The following is an 18,379-nucleotide window of genomic DNA, read 5'->3' on the forward strand; positions in this document are numbered from 1 at the left end:
CAGTTTACAGCATTAAAAAAATCAAATAATTTATTTCTGTGTTCTTTTTCCACATTAAATAAAAGCTATCGGACATTTCCAGATCAAAATCAAGAGAGGGGACTGGAAGGAGGAACAGGGGAAACAGAAATCTGACATGCAAAAAAAAAAAACTTTTGCTCTCCCCTCTGCACACTCGTGGATGGCGGTGGGGTCGGGTGCTGGCCGCCCTGAATAGACTGCAGGAAGCCCCTGCCGTTGGATAATTGTAGGGACTTTTTGTGGTGCAGCATGACAGCCAAGACACGTTTATCTGGGGGAATTTACCATTTTAACACTAGAAACGAAGATGTTGCCCGGACAGAGAAGTGGTGATTGTTAGAAGCGACCTGGATCGGCACAGCGGACATCCAGGTACTGGGAGAGAAACTGCCTCGGACGTCTGTGAACACTGACCTGGCGTCAGAGAGAGCCATGGCTACAAACTGATATTGATGACGAAGCCCTTCAGTCGGTGATCCTGAGCCGTTTGGCTCTTTGTGACCGGCTGTAATGCCCACATGGAACTGCCAGAGTTTCACAGAGAAAATACAAACAAACAAAATAAATCGAAAACACCTCCTCGTACTGATAGCTGGTGTGAAAGACATTTTATCAGGTGTTGCCTCTCCTGTCCTTTCATCCATCAGTAGTCACGGTATAAAAGAAGAAAAGTCCCGGACAGTGAGGGGACAGACGAGGGGAGACGAGTGTCCAACACTGGGACAGAAGATTTAAACCTCCAAAATAAACCGGGAGGAGTTTACACAGGGTGGTGAGTGAAATTTAAACCGTCAGATGAGCGGTAAAGATAAGAGTTGGTGTTCAAGAGCCGCTCGAAATTCTCCTCTGGATGGGCAAATGTAGCACAGAAATTACAAATAAAACTCAAATCTGATAAATCAACCCAAACCGCCCTCTTCCCAACAGAAGATTCACCAAAAAAAACATGCTCTCAATATATCTGAGGAATAGAACAACACTCATATACAAATCTGCAAAAAAAAAAAAAAGAAAGAAAGAAAACGAAAAATAGATCCATTGTTCCGAATGCACAGACACACGTACACAGGCTGTTACGAGGGTGGCGACTCTGTAAACATCTACTCTCCCTTTCAGTCCTGGGCTCCTGCAGTGAAACATCTGAAGAGGAAATAAACCCAAAACATGAACAAGGTCCTGTAGTTTCATTCATGGAGACTGTCCTTAAACCATTAAAACATCTGACGACCACGAACACTTTTGTTTGTTCTGTAGTCAACATTTTGCAGCAGATTTTTCTGTGAGTGTCTCGCAGTGCTCTCTACTCCGAATATTGTAGGCAGGATAAAAGCATGCAGATGCCAAATTGCATATTTTGAAGTAAAGAGAATATTTGTGTTTGTGGATGTCCAGTCAGTGTTAAATGTAACTGATTCCTCACAGTGTGCTTTAGTGACGGAGAAAGCTGAGTTTGCAGCTGTAAAATGTCGCTCTTCTTACATGCCAACATTTAATGAGACAATCCGCAGGTTTCCATTACAGATTTGTACAATAACTTAAAGTTTTCTAAATGTGGATTAAAAACACAAATGTGAGATGACTGCGTTTCCACTGAGTGATGTTATGCTACTTCTCCTCTCACAATAACACCCCAGTAACCATGGCGATGGATGTTCAAAACATTAGCAGCTTTATTTCTATTGCAGCCATCAGGTTTCCATTGGCAACAACAGATGAGCCCGAAATACTGACCACCAACCCTAAAAGCCTGAAAGCTTTTTTGTTCTCAGACAACAGTTGATGGATTCTGAGTTTGCAAACTGCTCTGAGTAATTTCAGTTGGGCTTTTATTGTGAAAACTTAAAAAATGGAAGGAGTAAAGTGGTTGTCATCTTGGTTTTCACTGATTCAGACTGACGGAGCCGCTGTGTTTCCATTTTGTTACCTGCAGAAATACAGGCACGACTCAAATGTTACTCGTGGTTACGACAGGGGAGTTGTGTACGCGATATGCAATGTCATTGGTGCACCGCTGCTAGGCAACAGCATCATGTGCGACTGTCGACAACCAGAAGGCGCCGGAGCCGACAATAGACGATCTAGCAATCGGGTAGCAAAATGCAGGAAAATCAAAGGTATAATGACAGAGGAAAAAGTTGGTTGTTGGGTAAATCAACATTTTCCATATTATAAAATGAATAAGAAAAACTTTATACAGCTAAAATAACAATATATTAACTTTATTATCCACCGAAAAATAAACCTCCGTGGCCTCTGCCATTTTTAAAATTCCAGCAAACGCGTCACAACTCTCAGCTTTCACTTGATTTCCACTTACAAGGTCCTGGTAAACACGGTAAGCATAACCCAATGTAAAGGCAGAATTTTTAGCCAACAAAGTACGCTTGCACACAATGCACCCTGGGACATGTAGGCACTGTCGGCATGGCTCTGCAAGCATGAGAACTCAGCTTTCTCAGTCAATATAGCACAAACTAAAACACGTTTACTGCTTCAGTTGAGTACGTTTACCATTAATACTGATTGGAAATCCACATAAAAGGTGGTGAATTTGCTCTTTAAAATTGCATCAACAACATGTTATGCTGGGTTGTTTTCCAAATCGACTAAAAAAAAAAGAGCTGGTTCAGGGTTTATTCTCCCCTCAACTATCAACCGAATTGTCTCCTGCCCTCTCCATCACACGGAGCACAAACTCGAATCCTGAAAAGCTAAAAAAAGAAGAAAAAAAAAAAAACGTGTGTGATTTGTTCCTTCCTGTTGAAACAAAACACCTCAAAGGCTGCGTTCTTTCTGTGCGGGGCCTCTGAAAGTAGAGAAATACAAGTCTAACAGATCCACACCATTGTCAAAAATAACAGGACACATTCACTCACACTCACACACACACACACACACACTCACACACACACTGCAGCAATTTCCAAAGAAGTGCATCTGACCTTTGTTCATATTACTTTGAAGAAAGAAAAAAAAAAAGCGGTTGAAGCAAACTCTCTTTGCCATAATTAGTGTGGATTGGATCTACGTGTTCCAGGCTGGAGATCTGAACATGTTAGCGAGGTTGGTTGTGCATCGAGTTAGGGCACCTGGGAAGTGCATCGTGGACTCAGCCGCTCACGAGCAGCGTGAGGTCAAACAGGTGTATATTAGACAATCTAAACAAACTGAAAGAATAAAATATAATCTGCTAAGAATACTTGTCTATTTTCCTTTTTTTTTTAAATCAAGATAAACACACACACACACACAGCATATTCAAACAGGGTTCCAGCATATGTAACACTTCGCCTCCGGTCTCGTGCTGAGTGCAGACCAGAAGCAGGCCGACGCTGACGTGTGACGCCCGTTAGTGGTCGCGTCACCGCAGTCGTGGCTGAGTGCTGATGGATTGAGTGGCACTTGCAATGAGGAGAAACAGACGAATCTAAAAGGAGTAAACTGAGACGGCGAGGACACGCTTGACCAGTGGTTCCAAACTGGTGGGTCGTGGTCCACAAGTGGATCCCAGGTCCATTTTGAATGGACTGAAAGTGATTCGTGAACGTGTCAAGTTTGTAAATTTAAAGTACCGTGAATTTAGAGCACAGAACTTTTAATTAAGTGCCCAAATTAAAAAAAAAAATATCACCAAATAATGTTTAAAGGGAAAATGCCAAAAAGTAAAAAAAAAAAAAAAAAAAAGACAAAAAAAAAAGAAATCGGCAAAATGTTGATAGGATGGAGAAAAACTTTTTTCAAAGAATACATGCCATCTAAACCAAGGCAAGTTTTCTTTAAAAACTTTACAAGACAAAAAAGAAAAAGAAAAACGCCATAAAAAAATAAGGGAAAAAATTGCCATAAAATGGCAAAAAAATTTAAAAAAGGCCAAAAAATTTAGAATTTTTTTCCCCCTCAAGAGTTCTGGCCCCCAAAATCTTCAAATCCGAAAAACGCCCCTAGGTTTCATGTAATTGCACTTTATTTTCTCAATATTTTTTTTCACTGTGTTTGAGGTTATTATTCACATTTTGTGAAATAAAACTGAATATTTGGTAATTATCTTATGTGTGAACCTTAAACTAACGACTGAAGTAGAAATATGGAACCTGTCCCTGGACCAGTTGGGAACCACCGTTTGACCACGCCATCGTTGGCAAAGAGACTATCATCTCCTTTTTGGGAATTTTGCAGCAGCTGGCAGTGCAATCGGGGAACACGAGTTGCAAAAATAGGAAGAAAAAAACTCCTCACCCACACTGTTAGGGTTTGATGATGAGATTTCGTGATGCAAAAAGGTGTCAGACTGACCAGTCTGGAAAAGTTTGAGGCGCTAATGGAGTGATTTCTATCATTGCTCTGCACCAACATGCTTACACCGAACGCAGGAAGGGTCTGAGCCCCAGACGGGATTAATCAACACACACTCGTCACACTTTTCCCCGCACTAAAATAAATGCATGCATATCTTTACAGGCTTCAGTCCCGGAGGCTGAGGCAGGTGATGGAGACAGCAGCACGGAGAGGCCGCGGCGGCCGCTGGACAGGATGGGAAACAGACAACAAGCATGCGCTCACGCAGTCGCACAAACACCTGCTCAAAGTGAAACCAACCACGCCACGTACACATGCACACGAAAACGAGCCAAACACTCCAAAAGGAAAAGAAAAAATGAGGCGGTACAAACGCACAGTCATACTTTAGCTTTTTCCCGTCCCCCGTCCAACTCACAAGGTTAAAAAAGAAACACAAAAATAAACTCCACAAATATTTTCTTCCCAGTCTGTTTTTTTTACCGCTTCCTTGTTTCACGCGTTGTTGTTGTTTTTCTTTAAGTCTGTTTGTGTTCTGAAGGAGGATCCGCTGTGTCTGTCCTCTGGGGTTCGGACGCACGCCCTCGCTCGAGCTGCCTCATGTTCAATGTGGCGTCCAAGCTTGAAGGTCAAAAGGTCATCTAGTCCCCAGTCAAGGTCATCCCAGAGACCACCCTCGCTCGCCCCCCCGTCCTCGTCACAGGAAGTATCAGGGGCCCTTTAATCAGGTGTCAGTTCGTTTCTGCCTAAACAACAGTTGTTCGGAGGTCAAGGACAAAAAGAGGGTGTGTCTGCGTGTCTATGCGTATGTGCATACTCCTTATGTTTGTACACAGGTGTGTGTGTGTGTGTGTGTGTGTGTGTGTGTGTGTGTGTGTGTGTGTGTGTGTGTGTGTAGAGTGAAATGACCAGGGCAGAGCTGAGGCTGTCAAGCCGGTAGCGTTACGAGGTGAACAGCACCCGCTGTCCCGTCCTCCCCCGTCCCCTCTTCTTTCCTCTTAGCGCAGCCACAGTTTGAGCCGCAGCGCGTCCACTCCGTTCAGGTAGTATCTGAACAGCCGCTTGTCTCTGACAAAACCCAAGTTCTCGTACAGCTTCAGGGCTGATTTGTTGGTGATTTCAGTCTCCAATACAACCTGGGGACAAACAGACAGACATGTCAGTGCTGCGTTTTATACATGAGTGGACTGACTGATCCTTGTAACCTGGAAAAAAAAAAGACATGTTCGCTTTTTGTGCACTGTTTCTGGATCCCAACAATAGTTTTGTATATTTTAGTTTATTAAATGAAAATGTAGAAAATTAACACTTTATTTTCTGCCACAGAAGTTCAACAGTGTTCATACACATTTTTACCAGTAAATATCCATGACTTTTTAATGAATTTGAGGCAGGGCTGGGGGGGGGGCACACAACTTTAAAAGGCCTTATTTTCTCTATATTTTACTGCTGATTTTAATGAAAACATGCCTCCATTTGTATTGAAACAATTGAGGTGATTTTTCTTTAAAAGTCTTTGTTGATTTTTTTAAAGAAAACATGGCAATTTCTTTTGTAATTTTTCTTTAAATTTTATTTTTATTTCTTTGAATTTTTGTTTCTTTAAAAAATGTTGATATTCAAAGAAAAAAATGTGGCGATTGTTTTTTCCCTTATTTTTCTTTTTTTTTTAAAATGTCTTTTTTTAACCATTTTTAAAATGTATTTATTTATTTTTTTCTTTAAAAAATGGTGTTTTTTTTTTTTTTTTAAGAAAAATTTCCTCCAAACCTATTGGCTGCAGGTATGGAAGGCATGGTTTCTTAAATAAGTATTTAGTGGCGGCCCGTCATTGAGGTTAAAATTAGGGCCCCACTTATTCATTTTTCCATCACTGCTGATCGAAGCTGCTTAGACCTGATAAAGACCAGAGACCACTGCAGAGTCATTTGTCTCGAAAGTGACTGCTGATTGTAAATAAAAAAATCCAGATGTTGTGGGTTTTTTGTGCAGTAAGAAAGGGGCCTTAGACACAAAATATGTAAAGACAGGGTCCAGGTTGAAATACTGAAGTTTTCCTTTAAGGCATCTGAAGCCTTAGAGGCTGTGTGTAGTTTGGGAGGTCAGTTGTTGATGGTCAAGAATAGCTTCAATGAGTGAGCTCGCTGCTGCTGATTTCACCACCATGTCTCATGCTCTATTTTAAATACACACATTCAAACTGGGAACGGGAACGTTTTGAAGTTGTTGAAAATAAAACACCTTTGCCCGAGCAAAGTTAGCAGTTTCCCACTGCTTCCAGTCTTTATGCTTCGGCACAACACAGCACATTAACATTCAAGATGGCTCGGTCCCAGTAAGTCATGACAGTGAGGCAGCATGCACAATTACTAAAACAAGTATATGCTTCAGTCAGTATTTCATGAGGACAATCAGATGATTAAAAAAGAATTCAGTGCAGTGATAAAAACAAGCTAAACATTGAGTATTTCTCATTCTCTGCACTACACAGCAGGCAACATATTTTTGCCAAAGATATGTATTCACGTAATAATTCAGTAGCAAGAAGGGATTTAAGCCATATTTCTTGTTTGTGCAGTCAAGGCAGGTCTGATATTGAAGTTGTAAAACTGTCGACATGTTTTGCATTTACAAGCAAAGCAGTGGGGAAATTAAACTCTGATGACAAAATGAATTTGGTCGTCTGGGATATTTGCCTCTGAGTGTTTGAGAGCACAAAGCGATGGGGCCTGAAGATTAAACAGCAAGAGTTGGCAGCAGTGTGAAGTGCTGCAGTTTAGTGTGTGTATTAATACACACAAAAAAAACCCTGCTGATACACAAGAGCCAAAGCTGAAACAAATGCAGCTTTAAAGACGGCTACAGTGTTTGCAGATGGTGGACTGATGAATAAATAAATGTCTTTAAAAGCCTGAATTTGTGCGTACGCAATCACACTGACAGAAAAATCATTTCTGTGGTGAATCATCATCAGTCCTTTGACCTCAAACAGATCAGAGAAATTTTAATACTGAATCTCATTTCCACCTCAAACACCTGCCATTTCTACAGATTTCTAAGACTACTTTGTGTGTGTGTTTGTGTGTGTGTGTGTGTGTGTGTGTGTGTGTGTGTGTGTGTGTGTGTGTGTGTGTGTGTGTGTGTGTGAAGCAGGTTAGTGAGTTTTCAGCTATTCGGAGGCAGGTAATGTCTGTCCAAATGAGCTTTTTCGAAATCTGATTCGACTGAGATAAGTCCTATTTTATGAGTATCCTATTACATGAGTTTAAAGTAATGAATACGACAGATTCGCTTTTACTGAATTTTACCGGCTGTTTCACTATACAGAACAGCTGTTTCACAACGGGGGCATTACGTGATCGAGCACGACGGATGCTTTCCCCGTTTCTGTCTCCACGGACCTTTTCCACAGCAGACATTTGTGACTCATCATGGCAGGAAAAGCACAGGTGAAACTAAAAACATTAACGATGGCTCACTTCCATTAAGTGTGCCAGTAAGTTATTCCAGTAAGTCATCATGAATAATGCCAGGTCCTCCCATAAATGGAATGCAGCCATCATTAATGCTGCACTTCTCCAGGACTTTGTCTCTGACCGGTTTGAGGAGCTCCTCGTTTTTCATGGTCCCCATTGCTTACTGGTGCTGCAGACTCGGGGTCCTTTCAGAACACGTGTGTATACACGCTAAGATCATGGGACAGTTTGACTGAACACAGGCGGACTTTATTTAACAAATTATGTGAGGTGAAATGTAAACAAGGGGGACACAGATGAATCTCAAAAAATAGAAAAACTGTGAAAAAGTTCATTATTTTCCATCAGTTAATTGAAAAGGGGAAGATTTTATATATTCTTGACTCATTACATAAACTAAAATGGTTTTTAATTGTGGTAATTATGGCCTACAGCTAAAAAAAATTAAAAATAAATAAATAAAATATTTTTAATTTTTTTTTAAAAACCCAACATAAAAAAAATGCAGATGAGCTGCAGGCCGCTATCAAAGCAACCTGGGCTTCAATAACACCTCAGCAATGCCACAGGTTTATCACCTCTGTGCAACAGTGATGCAGTAATTCATAGTAAAGGAGTCCCAGCCAAGTACTAAGTATATAAATTAACATACTTTTCAGAAGTTGAAGATTTCTGTTTTAAATCAATTAAAGAAATATTCTAATAATATAAGATACTGAGCTATATAAGCCATAATCATCAACATGAAAACAAAAAGGCTTGACTATTTCAATTTACATTTAATGATTATGCAATATATGAAAGTTTGCCTTTTTGAATTAAATTACAAAGAAAAATGAACCTTTTCATGATATTTACATTTTTGGAGATGCACCTGGCTTTTACTTTCGCTGGCAAGCGCATTTACAAACAGTAACTGACAATCTTGCATGTTCATGCCTTTAATGTTACTCCCCCGACATTAAAGGCATGACCACGTAAAAAGAGAGGGCCCGCTTGCTGATAACTGTCAGATATTTGCAGAGCAGGTAAAACAGCTTGTTGTGGAGCGAAGATACTGAAAGGCTCGGAGTAGCTGACACTCAAATCAAGGTTACCATCAAACTCAGATAAGTGAAGAGCAGAAGAGAATCTTTGTCTTTGAAACACAAGCAGCAATTTTTTTACATTATTTTTTTGGTTAATGCTCATACAGAGACTTTGGTTTTGGCCCGACACCAAAACCAAGAAAAAAAATGTAAACAAAAGTCCCATTTTAATCATTTTTCAGTGTGTTATTTTATGCATTCACTGTATTTTTCAGGGATTTCTGGTGTTTTTTCTGCACAATCTGGTTCAGTAATGCAACACTGTCCTCCAGTCTGCTGCTTACATTAACATTGGGAGTGAATATTTTGGCACGCAGCTAATGCAAATGTCGAAAATAAACACTGTGTGTGTTTACACCAGCCCATTAGTGTGTTTCAGGCTTTTCTCAAAAACTGAAATATTCTCTGGATGTACTAAAACAGAAATTGAAAAAGGAAGTTGTGTGCATTGATTAGGACATCCTTCAGTGTGAAGGGTTTAGATATCTTACCTCGTCACAGTCTCCCTCCACCATGGCATAGATGGCCTTTTTCACCAGATTAGTACCTGAAACACAAGAGTTTAAGTCAGTGACGGCACACCGATAAACAAAACACAAACTTTTACAGAAATATCACTTAGTTTTTCTGTTTTCATGACTTGAATCTTGCAGTAAAAAAAGGCAAAAGGTCACATCAACTCAGAGTGTACAACTTATCTAAATACTGCATTTGCATTGAGAGATTTGGTTATCAAAGAAAACAAAAAAGACTCTCTTGCACAACTTGTTCCACATTTCAAAAGGACAGAAGAATTCAGTTCAGTATTCATACAGCAGCTATAGCTGCTTTATCATTTAACCATTTGAAACCTGGAGCAACATCAGTTTTCTTGAACTGCTTTCAGAAGCCATTCACAAAGTATTATCTTTGAACCCTGAGCAAAATGGTGATTTCTTTCAAAAACACGGGGAAAGGGCAATAAGTAACTTGGTAATGTTCTATAAATGACAAGAAATTAGTAGAATTAGAAAAATATTTTTAAAAAGGCTAGGGTGAAATGTTTCTGGGTCATTTCCTTGTTTTACTATTTTTATTTATTTTTTACATTTAAGAAAAATTTTAGCTACTTTTCTTTTACATTTCAAGAATTGTCAGATAATTTTCTTTTTTTTTTTTTTACTAATTTCTTGCTATTTTTGGGTTATTTCTTCTCTCATTGCTCATTGCCTTCTTCCTGTTTTTTTTGAAAGAAATCAATCCAATGTGCTCAGGTTTCAAAGGGTTAATACAAAAAAACATGGACTGACTTTTAATAACATGGGACCTTTAACCCTTTGAAATCTGGACTGACATAACTGTTGTGCTGTTTTCAGAGGCCTTTGAACCTTCAAACTCTGAGCAAATTGGTGCAATTTCTTTCAAAAATGTTGGGAAAGGAAACGAGCAACTATACAAGAAATATTCCATTAATTGCAAGAAATCAGCAGATTTAGAAAACTATTTTTTAAAAAAAGGTAGGGAAAAAAGAGAAAGGCTAGCAAGAAACTATTTATCATAATTACATTTTTAAAATTACGTTACAGATTTTTTTTTATCATTTTAAAGCACTTTTTTCAGGTCACTACCTTATTTAATTGTGTTTTACTTTCTTTTTTTTGTTTGTTGTTTTTTGTTTTTGGGTCATTCTTTCATTCCCCATTTCTCTTCCCATGTTTGTGAGAGACAATAAGCCAGTTTTCTCAGGTTTCAAAGGGTCAATATTTATTCTGTGAGTGACACGCAGAGTCCAGATCTCACCGATGCTTTTCCTTCTGTGTTTCGAGTCCACGGCCAGCATGGCGATGTAGCCACGACGGAACATCTTCTTGTGCATGTCAAGCTTACATACGATGGCTCCGACACACTCCTGCTCCACCATGGCCTGTGACACACACACACACACACCAGTTAGACCCTCTGAGTGTATACGGCGGTGGTCGCTGAGAGCCTAGCAACAGTTCCTCTGCAGTTTTTGTCATCCTGCCAGTTCTACTGGTTCTCTGAGTTGAACTCTGACCTTTATTTCACGGCACTTCCTCTTGTGTTACACGCGTCGTTCCAGACAAACTGGAACTGGGAAGTTTACGACCTTGAGGCTCGGAGGATAAGCAAAGAAACGACGGTGTTTGTCAAAGGAGAAAATCCTGACACAACACTGTAGGTGCAAGAGGAAACGCGTACTTATCGCAGATAACTCTCCTATAAAACCGGAAAGTAAGGTTTTTAAACATTTGCTCGCTCCTAAATTTTTGTACATATGACAGGACAAACATGCAAGGGTTGGCTTTTCTTGATTTGACAGCTAATAATTCACACTGAATCCACATAACTAGCAGGGATCGAGGCTTTGTGATAGAAAAGTGGGTGTTGTTGCTGTTAAAAGACACAATAAAACTTCCAAACAAGTGTCCTGTCAGTGACAGATTTACATATGTGAGATTAAGCTGTGTGCGCTCACCGTTTGGCTGCCTTTGAGACACACTGACAGGTGATGACAGCATGCAGTCACACCCAACCCCAGTAACGCTATGCAACTTTAGATTAGCAATGTCCCTGAGCTAAGAGCATAGACAGATTACTGAAGGGCCAACCAGGGACAGGCGCAATCTCCAAAAGTGACGAGGTCCTTCTTGGCCTTTTAACTGTTTCAACATGTCAAGTTAACACAAACCGACCAGGAAGACACTTAAAGGTGAAGTGCGTAAGATTTAGGGCAGGCATGTCAAACTGGTCCACAGGGGGGCCGGTGTGGCTGCAGGTTTCTGTGCCAACCAACCAAGAGCACACAGTTTGACCAATCAACTGTCTGAAGACGGAGATCAGTTGATTAAATGAGTCAAGTCTGGTGTGCTGCTACTTGGTTGGAAACAAAACCAGCAGCCACACCGCCCCCCCTGTGGACCGGTTTGACATGCCTGATTTAGGGGGATATATGAAAGTATGTTTTCTTTAGTGTATAATCACCTGAAAATAAAAATCGTTGTGTTTTCGTTACCTGAGAAGCCATTAATACAGTTTCTACAAAGGAAGAAGGTCCCTATTTTATGGAGATTGACATGTTTTTTGTTGTTTTTTTTAAAGATATTTTTTGGCTGTTTTATTGTTTAATTGATAGGACAGCATATGTGTGAAAGGGAGAGAGAGAGAGAGGGGAAGACATGCAGCAAATGGCCGAGACGGAGTCAAACCAAGGGCCGCTGCAGCGAGGACACAGCCTCGACATGTTGGATGTTACTACGGGAGCCCAGAACAATCAAACCAAACACTGGCTCTGGATTCGGCCATTCACGTCTTCATATTGTCCCATAGTGAGAAGCCCAACTGTAATGATAATGTGAAGGTCCTTTTTTCAGTGTTTCTAGCTGTTTCAATCACCTGATCTGTTTGTTTTGGAGAGGAAGGGACCTTTGGGGATGATTCAGCTTCTGGTAAAAATCTCCTGAACGTCTGGATCAGAAGTTATCGGAGAGTCCACAGTGTCCACATTGTCATGCCAAAGTGTGTCAGAAAAATGTGTATTTTTAAGCTGAAACTGCTTTATTTGGTTTTTGATTAGTTTAAATCACTTGGTCTGTTTGTTTTGGAGAGTAAGAGCCCTCTATGGATAATTTGGCTCATGGTAAAAAACCTCCTGAACGCCTGGATCAGAAAAAGATGAGCACATATTGACTTATGAGAGAAAAGAGGTGAGCATGTTGTGGGCGTGCAGTCCATCCCCAAGATACCAGAGATTTATTCTGTACATTTATAAAGACAGTGTGGTTAAAGCTTGATTAGGCAATTTAACTGGACTACTGTCCTGATCCCACTATACAAGCACATTGCATACCAAACAGGTTAGCAGGCGGTAAAGGGGTTGCATGTCGAAAGGTGACAACATGTATAACATTTGATGCTGTAAATTTTGTACATACTCTGCACTTTACATTTTACAGTCTTGTTTTTTTCCCAGCTTTCTTCTTTGAATTTATGAAGTTTGACTTCTGGGTCAAAGCTCAGTGTGATGACTGGGAGCACATGCACAGAAAACCTAGGCCAGTTCAGGTAGAGGCGAACACATGAAGGAGTCGCTCAACCTCCAAACGCATTATCTAGCTGTGTTAGCCCGAGTGATTTGTGACATGAAACTACTTTATTCAGTTTTGATTTTGAGAGGAAAAGACCTCTGTGGATAATTCAGCTCCTGAATAATGACTTTTGACATTCTTTATTAAATTCTGATAAAAACAATAAAAGGGTTTATAGCCAGGAGAAGTTTTAGCTGGACAGACACCACCAAATCTCCCTAAATTTTACACTCTTCACTTTTGAAATGACCACAAAGAGATGCAAAACAACCACGAGCAGAGACAAAACGAACACAAAGTTTGTCTGTCTTGCTCCAATGTAGGAGAGGTGGTGGGGCCCTTTCCGTATCGATGCCCAGGGGGACACTGTCTCACAATACGTCCATGACTCATGAATTTGACCCAAAGTTAAACAGTGAAAACAGACATTTTCATGACTGACATGGTTTCAGTGTCTTTACTCACCAGGAAGCAGAGCTGCGGCCAGTTGTGGATGAAGTACCTGTAGGTGTAAATTGAATAAGGCTCAGACAAGTCCTTGGTGATCAGTCTCATGATCCACGGCATCTGCAGCTCGGACTCGTAGCGGACATATCGGATGCCGTGGCTGTCCTCCTCCTCCGCCCGGCCGGGAGAGCCGCTTAGGTCGAGCCGGGCCAGCTCCGCGGCCGGCGGCTGCTGCTGCTGCGGGTCAGCGGGGCTGTCCCCTCCGCCGGGCCCGGCGTCCGGCGGCTCGGAGCTCGGCGGTCTCGGCGGCTCCGTAAGGTCAAACTCCTCTTTCCCGTCGTCCCCGGGTTGGCTGCGGGCCGCCTCAGTCCTCGTTAGCGCCGGCATCCCGTTCATGCTATTGTTAACCAGCGGAGAGAGGCTGCCGTTTTTGGAGAAGGGGCTGTGGCCTTCATGCTGGCAGTGCTCACTATTGTTTCTGTCGGCCGGAGCCTCCTCGGTGCTGCCGCTGCTGCTGCTGTCACAGTTGTCCACGGACGGTCTCGGGTTGTCGGGTCGGTTTCCTGTGTGCTGGTGGCTGTCAGCGGCCTCTGAGGGGCTGGCCAAGCCGTTCAGCTGCTGCTGCTCTCGGGCTTGCATTTTGAGGTGCAGCGCCGCCGGGCTAGCTCGAGCTAGCATGTTTTTCTGCTTCTTGTTGACCGACCTGTTGACGTCGCTTACCGGCTCCGACGTCTTCCCTGTGCCGGCGGGTCCGCAGTCGTCCCTGCGGCAGGCCGGCTGTCCGTCTGCCCCCGCCGGCTCCGCGCTCCCAGCCCCGGGGAAAGGAGGACTCTCAGCCGGGGATGCAGGCAGTGCGCTACTAGGCCCAGGCGGCACTGTGGCCATCCCACCGCATTAAGGTGGAGATTCACGCGGGGAAAACGTTGAACACAAGCTCATCCACGAGGCGAAGGGATATACAATCAATATACGCGTCAGTTCACCGAATATCGCATAAATCCAGAGGTTTTTGGGGCGATACTGAATCTGCTGGCGACGTTTGTCGCTGCTTTCTCCTCGATTTCCCTGCTGCCGGAAAGTGCTGTCGCAGCAAACGCCATTGCAACAGCAGTCAGGGACGTTTTACGACAGTGGAGTAACGCATGACAGATGAGGTCAATCAGCTCCTGAAGTCTGTGGAGGAAGAAATATTAACAGCCTTTAATTAAATAAAAGTACTAATACCGCCATGTGAAAATACTCTGCTACAATTAAAGGCCTGCTTTAAAATGACACATAAGTAAAATCAGAAAAAAATGTATTTAAAGTATGAAAAAATAAAAGTACCTAATGCATAAAAAAGAACAAGCCCCAAAACTCCAACATATATTTAAAAAAAAGAAAGAAAAAAACACCCAAAACCTTTAAAATTACAAAAAAGGAGAACAAAAATATGTATATATTTACTTGCTACCTAATAATGTTACTCCTCACTAGGTATTTTACAAATCAAGATTTTTGCATAAAAACATAATAAGTGGTTGTAAACTAAAATGTTTTGTAACAAATTCAATTACCAATTACCAAAAAAGATTATATAAATACAATTGCAACAATTAGTAAATTAACCAGTTGCTTCACAAAAAAATCATTGCTACCTATTTTGATAAACCAGATACAATTTTATTTATTTTTAGGGGGTTTTGGATGCTTTGCAAGTTTTTACATATTTGGCATTTTTTATTTTAAGTTTTTTTAGATTTATGTTTTTATGGTTTTTTGTAATACATTTTCTATATTTTATTTTGGTGAAAGGTGCTATATTTATATTATTATTATTATTATTATTAATAATAATAATAATAATAATAAATAATAGTTGTAGTAGTAGTATATATTTATTATTTTAATTTGTATCATATCTGTCCATATGCATTTTAACATGTATTATGTGGTTGGACAACCTTAAATTTCAATTGCAAAGGATGCCAATTTTGAGCTTTATTTGAATTTTTTTTTCTCTTTATATCAATGCTGCAGTTCCTCCAGTAGATGTCGCCAGTAGATTAGTTAAATTGGCCTTTCCTTAACAGTTTGCCATAATCTTCATCCTGGAAAGTATGCAGGACAAGTTTGTTTTGAGGTTGTGAGATGTTATACTACTTCCAGAGGGAAATATTGTACTGTTTTCTTCTTTTATTGCAGACAGAGCTATAACACAGGCAACAATAGCCATGGCATTTTAAACCCTGCTTTGCATTTTCCTGATGACCAACTCAACCAAACTGAGACAACTGCACTCAAGTGTGAACCCAGTTTCTGAAAAACTGTACTGCATTAACACAGGTTTGTTTTTCCACATTATGGCACAGCATGCATTGTTTTACAAATCAACTGAAAACAGCTGTGACACGTTTACATGGTTAGTGTTTTAAAATCTTAACAGACAGTTAAAGTTACATTGGCTTCCTGCTCAGTTGGTGATTTGACTTCGGTTTATTTACTCATTGGACAGCAGAGATCAGTGATGGATTTTGAGGGGTAGAAAAGGTTGAAAACATTAAAAAAAAAAAAATCCCATCTGCACAACAAATTTATCCTTAGATACTTATGAGGAGACCGTGAGCCTTGACTGTGTCTGTTTTACAGTAAGGGCAATGAAATAGCTACAAGAAAAAGCCTTTAGTGAAATGCATTTTTTAATTTAAAAAAGCGCAACTAAAGTCAGACTTCCCCAATAACCGGACAGAAGTCTTAATGTCCACATTTACCTGCAGGGTGCTGCAGCTCATCCTAGGTGGCAGTGTTGCTCTATTGTGTCCACAAGCTCATCCACGCAGAGTTAAATCACTATTTGGAGAAGACATAGTGTGAACTTTTTAGTCAAAAAGTACTGCATTATTTCGTATATAGACTGAAAATCTGACAAGTTGATCTTATTTGCAATAATCTTCAAAAAGTGATTAAAGTAAATTTAACTATTAATCTAAATTTATGTTTACTTTGATAAGCTTATTTAAAATTTAGCTGTATCTACTAAATTTTGTGAGGTTGTCGCAACTTAAAAATGAAAGTGAAATTACCTTGTTTTTTTTTCAGTAAACTTCAGTAAACCAATTTAATCTGAATTAACGTGATCTTAGCAAAGAGGATTTTAACCAACGAGGAAGTTAGAGGATCTGCGAGTTCTGTTTTGTTAACATTTTTAAGAACATGCAAATATGATTGACAAGTTTGCAGGCAGCAGGATACACAATGAGAGTAAACTTGGTTTACTGAAGCTGCTAAAACTTTACAAGATTGGTTTGATTAATTCAACTTGTCATTTTTAAGTTGCAACAACTTCACAAAATGAAGTAAATATAACTAAATTTTATGCAAACTTAACAATTAGACATAAACAACATAATCAGTGTCCTAGATTTTTTAAGTCAATGAAATTGTCAGATTTTAGATACATACATCACAAAATGGTTTGAGAAATTGATTTTGCACATGTAGAAACAGTCAGTGCACATACTTTGACTTTGTTTCTCAACTTTACAGATTGAAGCGCACACACAAATTTACAACGTATACATCATTTTATCATTTATACCCAAATTTTATGTCCACTACAGCCAAGAGTAACAGACCTGAGTGTATAGATAGATAGATAATAGATAGAGATGCTGGTGAACACCTTCTCCTCTCTCTGTCCTACGTTCAACTATCATAAACACACGTGTGCTTCATATGCTGAAATGAGAGTCAAATTTTGTTTGTAGATGTATGTTGAAGGGAAAAAGACGGAGAGATAGACAGCGAGAGAGACGACGGCCCTTTGAAAGCTATAAGCCTTGGGGCTGAGAACTCTCTGAAGAGCTGGAATCAGACATGCACAATCAGTTCCCCTCTTCAAATCTCCTTTACAGGCCTATCTACTTGAACAGGCTTCTCTTAATTACTTTCTCTATCACTTAGCGCGCTGTGCCTGGGACTAGCAGCAGCGGCAGCATCTTGCCAGAGACACTTGGCTGGTTTGAACCCATATTTATATATCTTCTCTCTCACAATCCTGTCCCGTACCTTCCCTTTTCCTCCCCCCCTCCTCCTGCTTTCATTCCACGCTGCTCTTGTCTCTCCGCGGCTCTCCCCTCTTCCAAATATCTCCAGGGCATCGGTTGCGTCATGTGACTGGTGTGCTTGTGATTACAGCAGTTGGCAGCAGCACTCACATGAGGAAGAGCCCAAAATACCTTGAAAACGACAGCGTGTATAAGTATAAGGTCAGTGTGGAGCGCAGGACAACGCAGGCTGACAATGACACCCAAACACCTCCTGTGAATCTCTGAAATGGTCTCAGGGGCTGGAGGCCAAGCTTTGGATCTCCTTTTTTCTCCCCTTCTCTCCTGCATTGGCTTCCTTCTCTCCTACATTGGCTCGCTCTCCTTACTCTGCTCACTTCTGTGTCCTCCTCCTCCTTTTTTTTTTTTTTTTTAGTTTTTCTGTCTGGCGTCTGGTCCACTAGAGCTGTATTTAATTAGTTTCTGTTGGGTTAATTAGGGGGTAAAGTTAGGGGGTCGGACCAGAACAAAAGCGGGTCAGGCTGGACGGATGCAGGTGCTCCGGTGTGGCTGCCAGATTCCACCGTTCAGATTAAGATGGCTGCGAATTGTCTGGAGTATTTGGGGAGAGAGAGGGACCGGAGGTTTTCCACCACATATGGGGTGGTGCCTGCTTTTACACCCACCATGCTTCATTACTGTATTTGCAGGGGCGTCGCAGTGGGAGGAAAGTGAGGTCTGATTACCCCTGAAAAGCCTGCATGGAAAAGTTTGGATTTACTTGCATTTTTTTCCAGTTTATACCATAAATACATTTAAATAGGCAGAATGAATCTGCCGAAAGACTGAACTTTGTAAAAAAAAAAAAAAAAACAGTGGAGGCCCCTCTCACCCCTTAAAGATGCAAAATGGTTTAAGGTCTGTTTATACAGCAACGG

The 18,379-nt window shown here is 40.8% G+C and overlaps 1 protein-coding gene across 1 annotated transcript; it reads right to left on the reverse strand.

Annotated features, from left to right (window-relative positions):
- Positions 1-3: 3 nt before the first annotated feature.
- On the reverse strand, positions 4-16,393 carry naa30 (N-alpha-acetyltransferase 30, NatC catalytic subunit). Its single transcript, XM_042503159.2, has 5 exons — positions 16,167-16,393; positions 13,435-14,589; positions 10,661-10,784; positions 9,373-9,428; positions 4-5,453 (listed from the first exon to the last, which is right to left on the reverse strand). Exons 2-5 carry the CDS (start codon positions 14,299-14,301, stop codon positions 5,316-5,318), a joined length of 1,185 nt encoding a protein of 394 aa, XP_042359093.2. The 5' UTR covers positions 14,302-14,589; positions 16,167-16,393; the 3' UTR covers positions 4-5,315.
- Between the last annotated feature and the right edge of the window lie 1,986 nt (positions 16,394-18,379).

This window comes from Plectropomus leopardus, chromosome 16 (genome assembly GCF_026936395.1).
Source record: "Plectropomus leopardus strain MGB_pleo_1.0 chromosome 16, ASM2693639v1, whole genome shotgun sequence".
Taxonomy (NCBI): Eukaryota; Metazoa; Chordata; class Actinopteri; order Perciformes; family Serranidae; genus Plectropomus; species Plectropomus leopardus.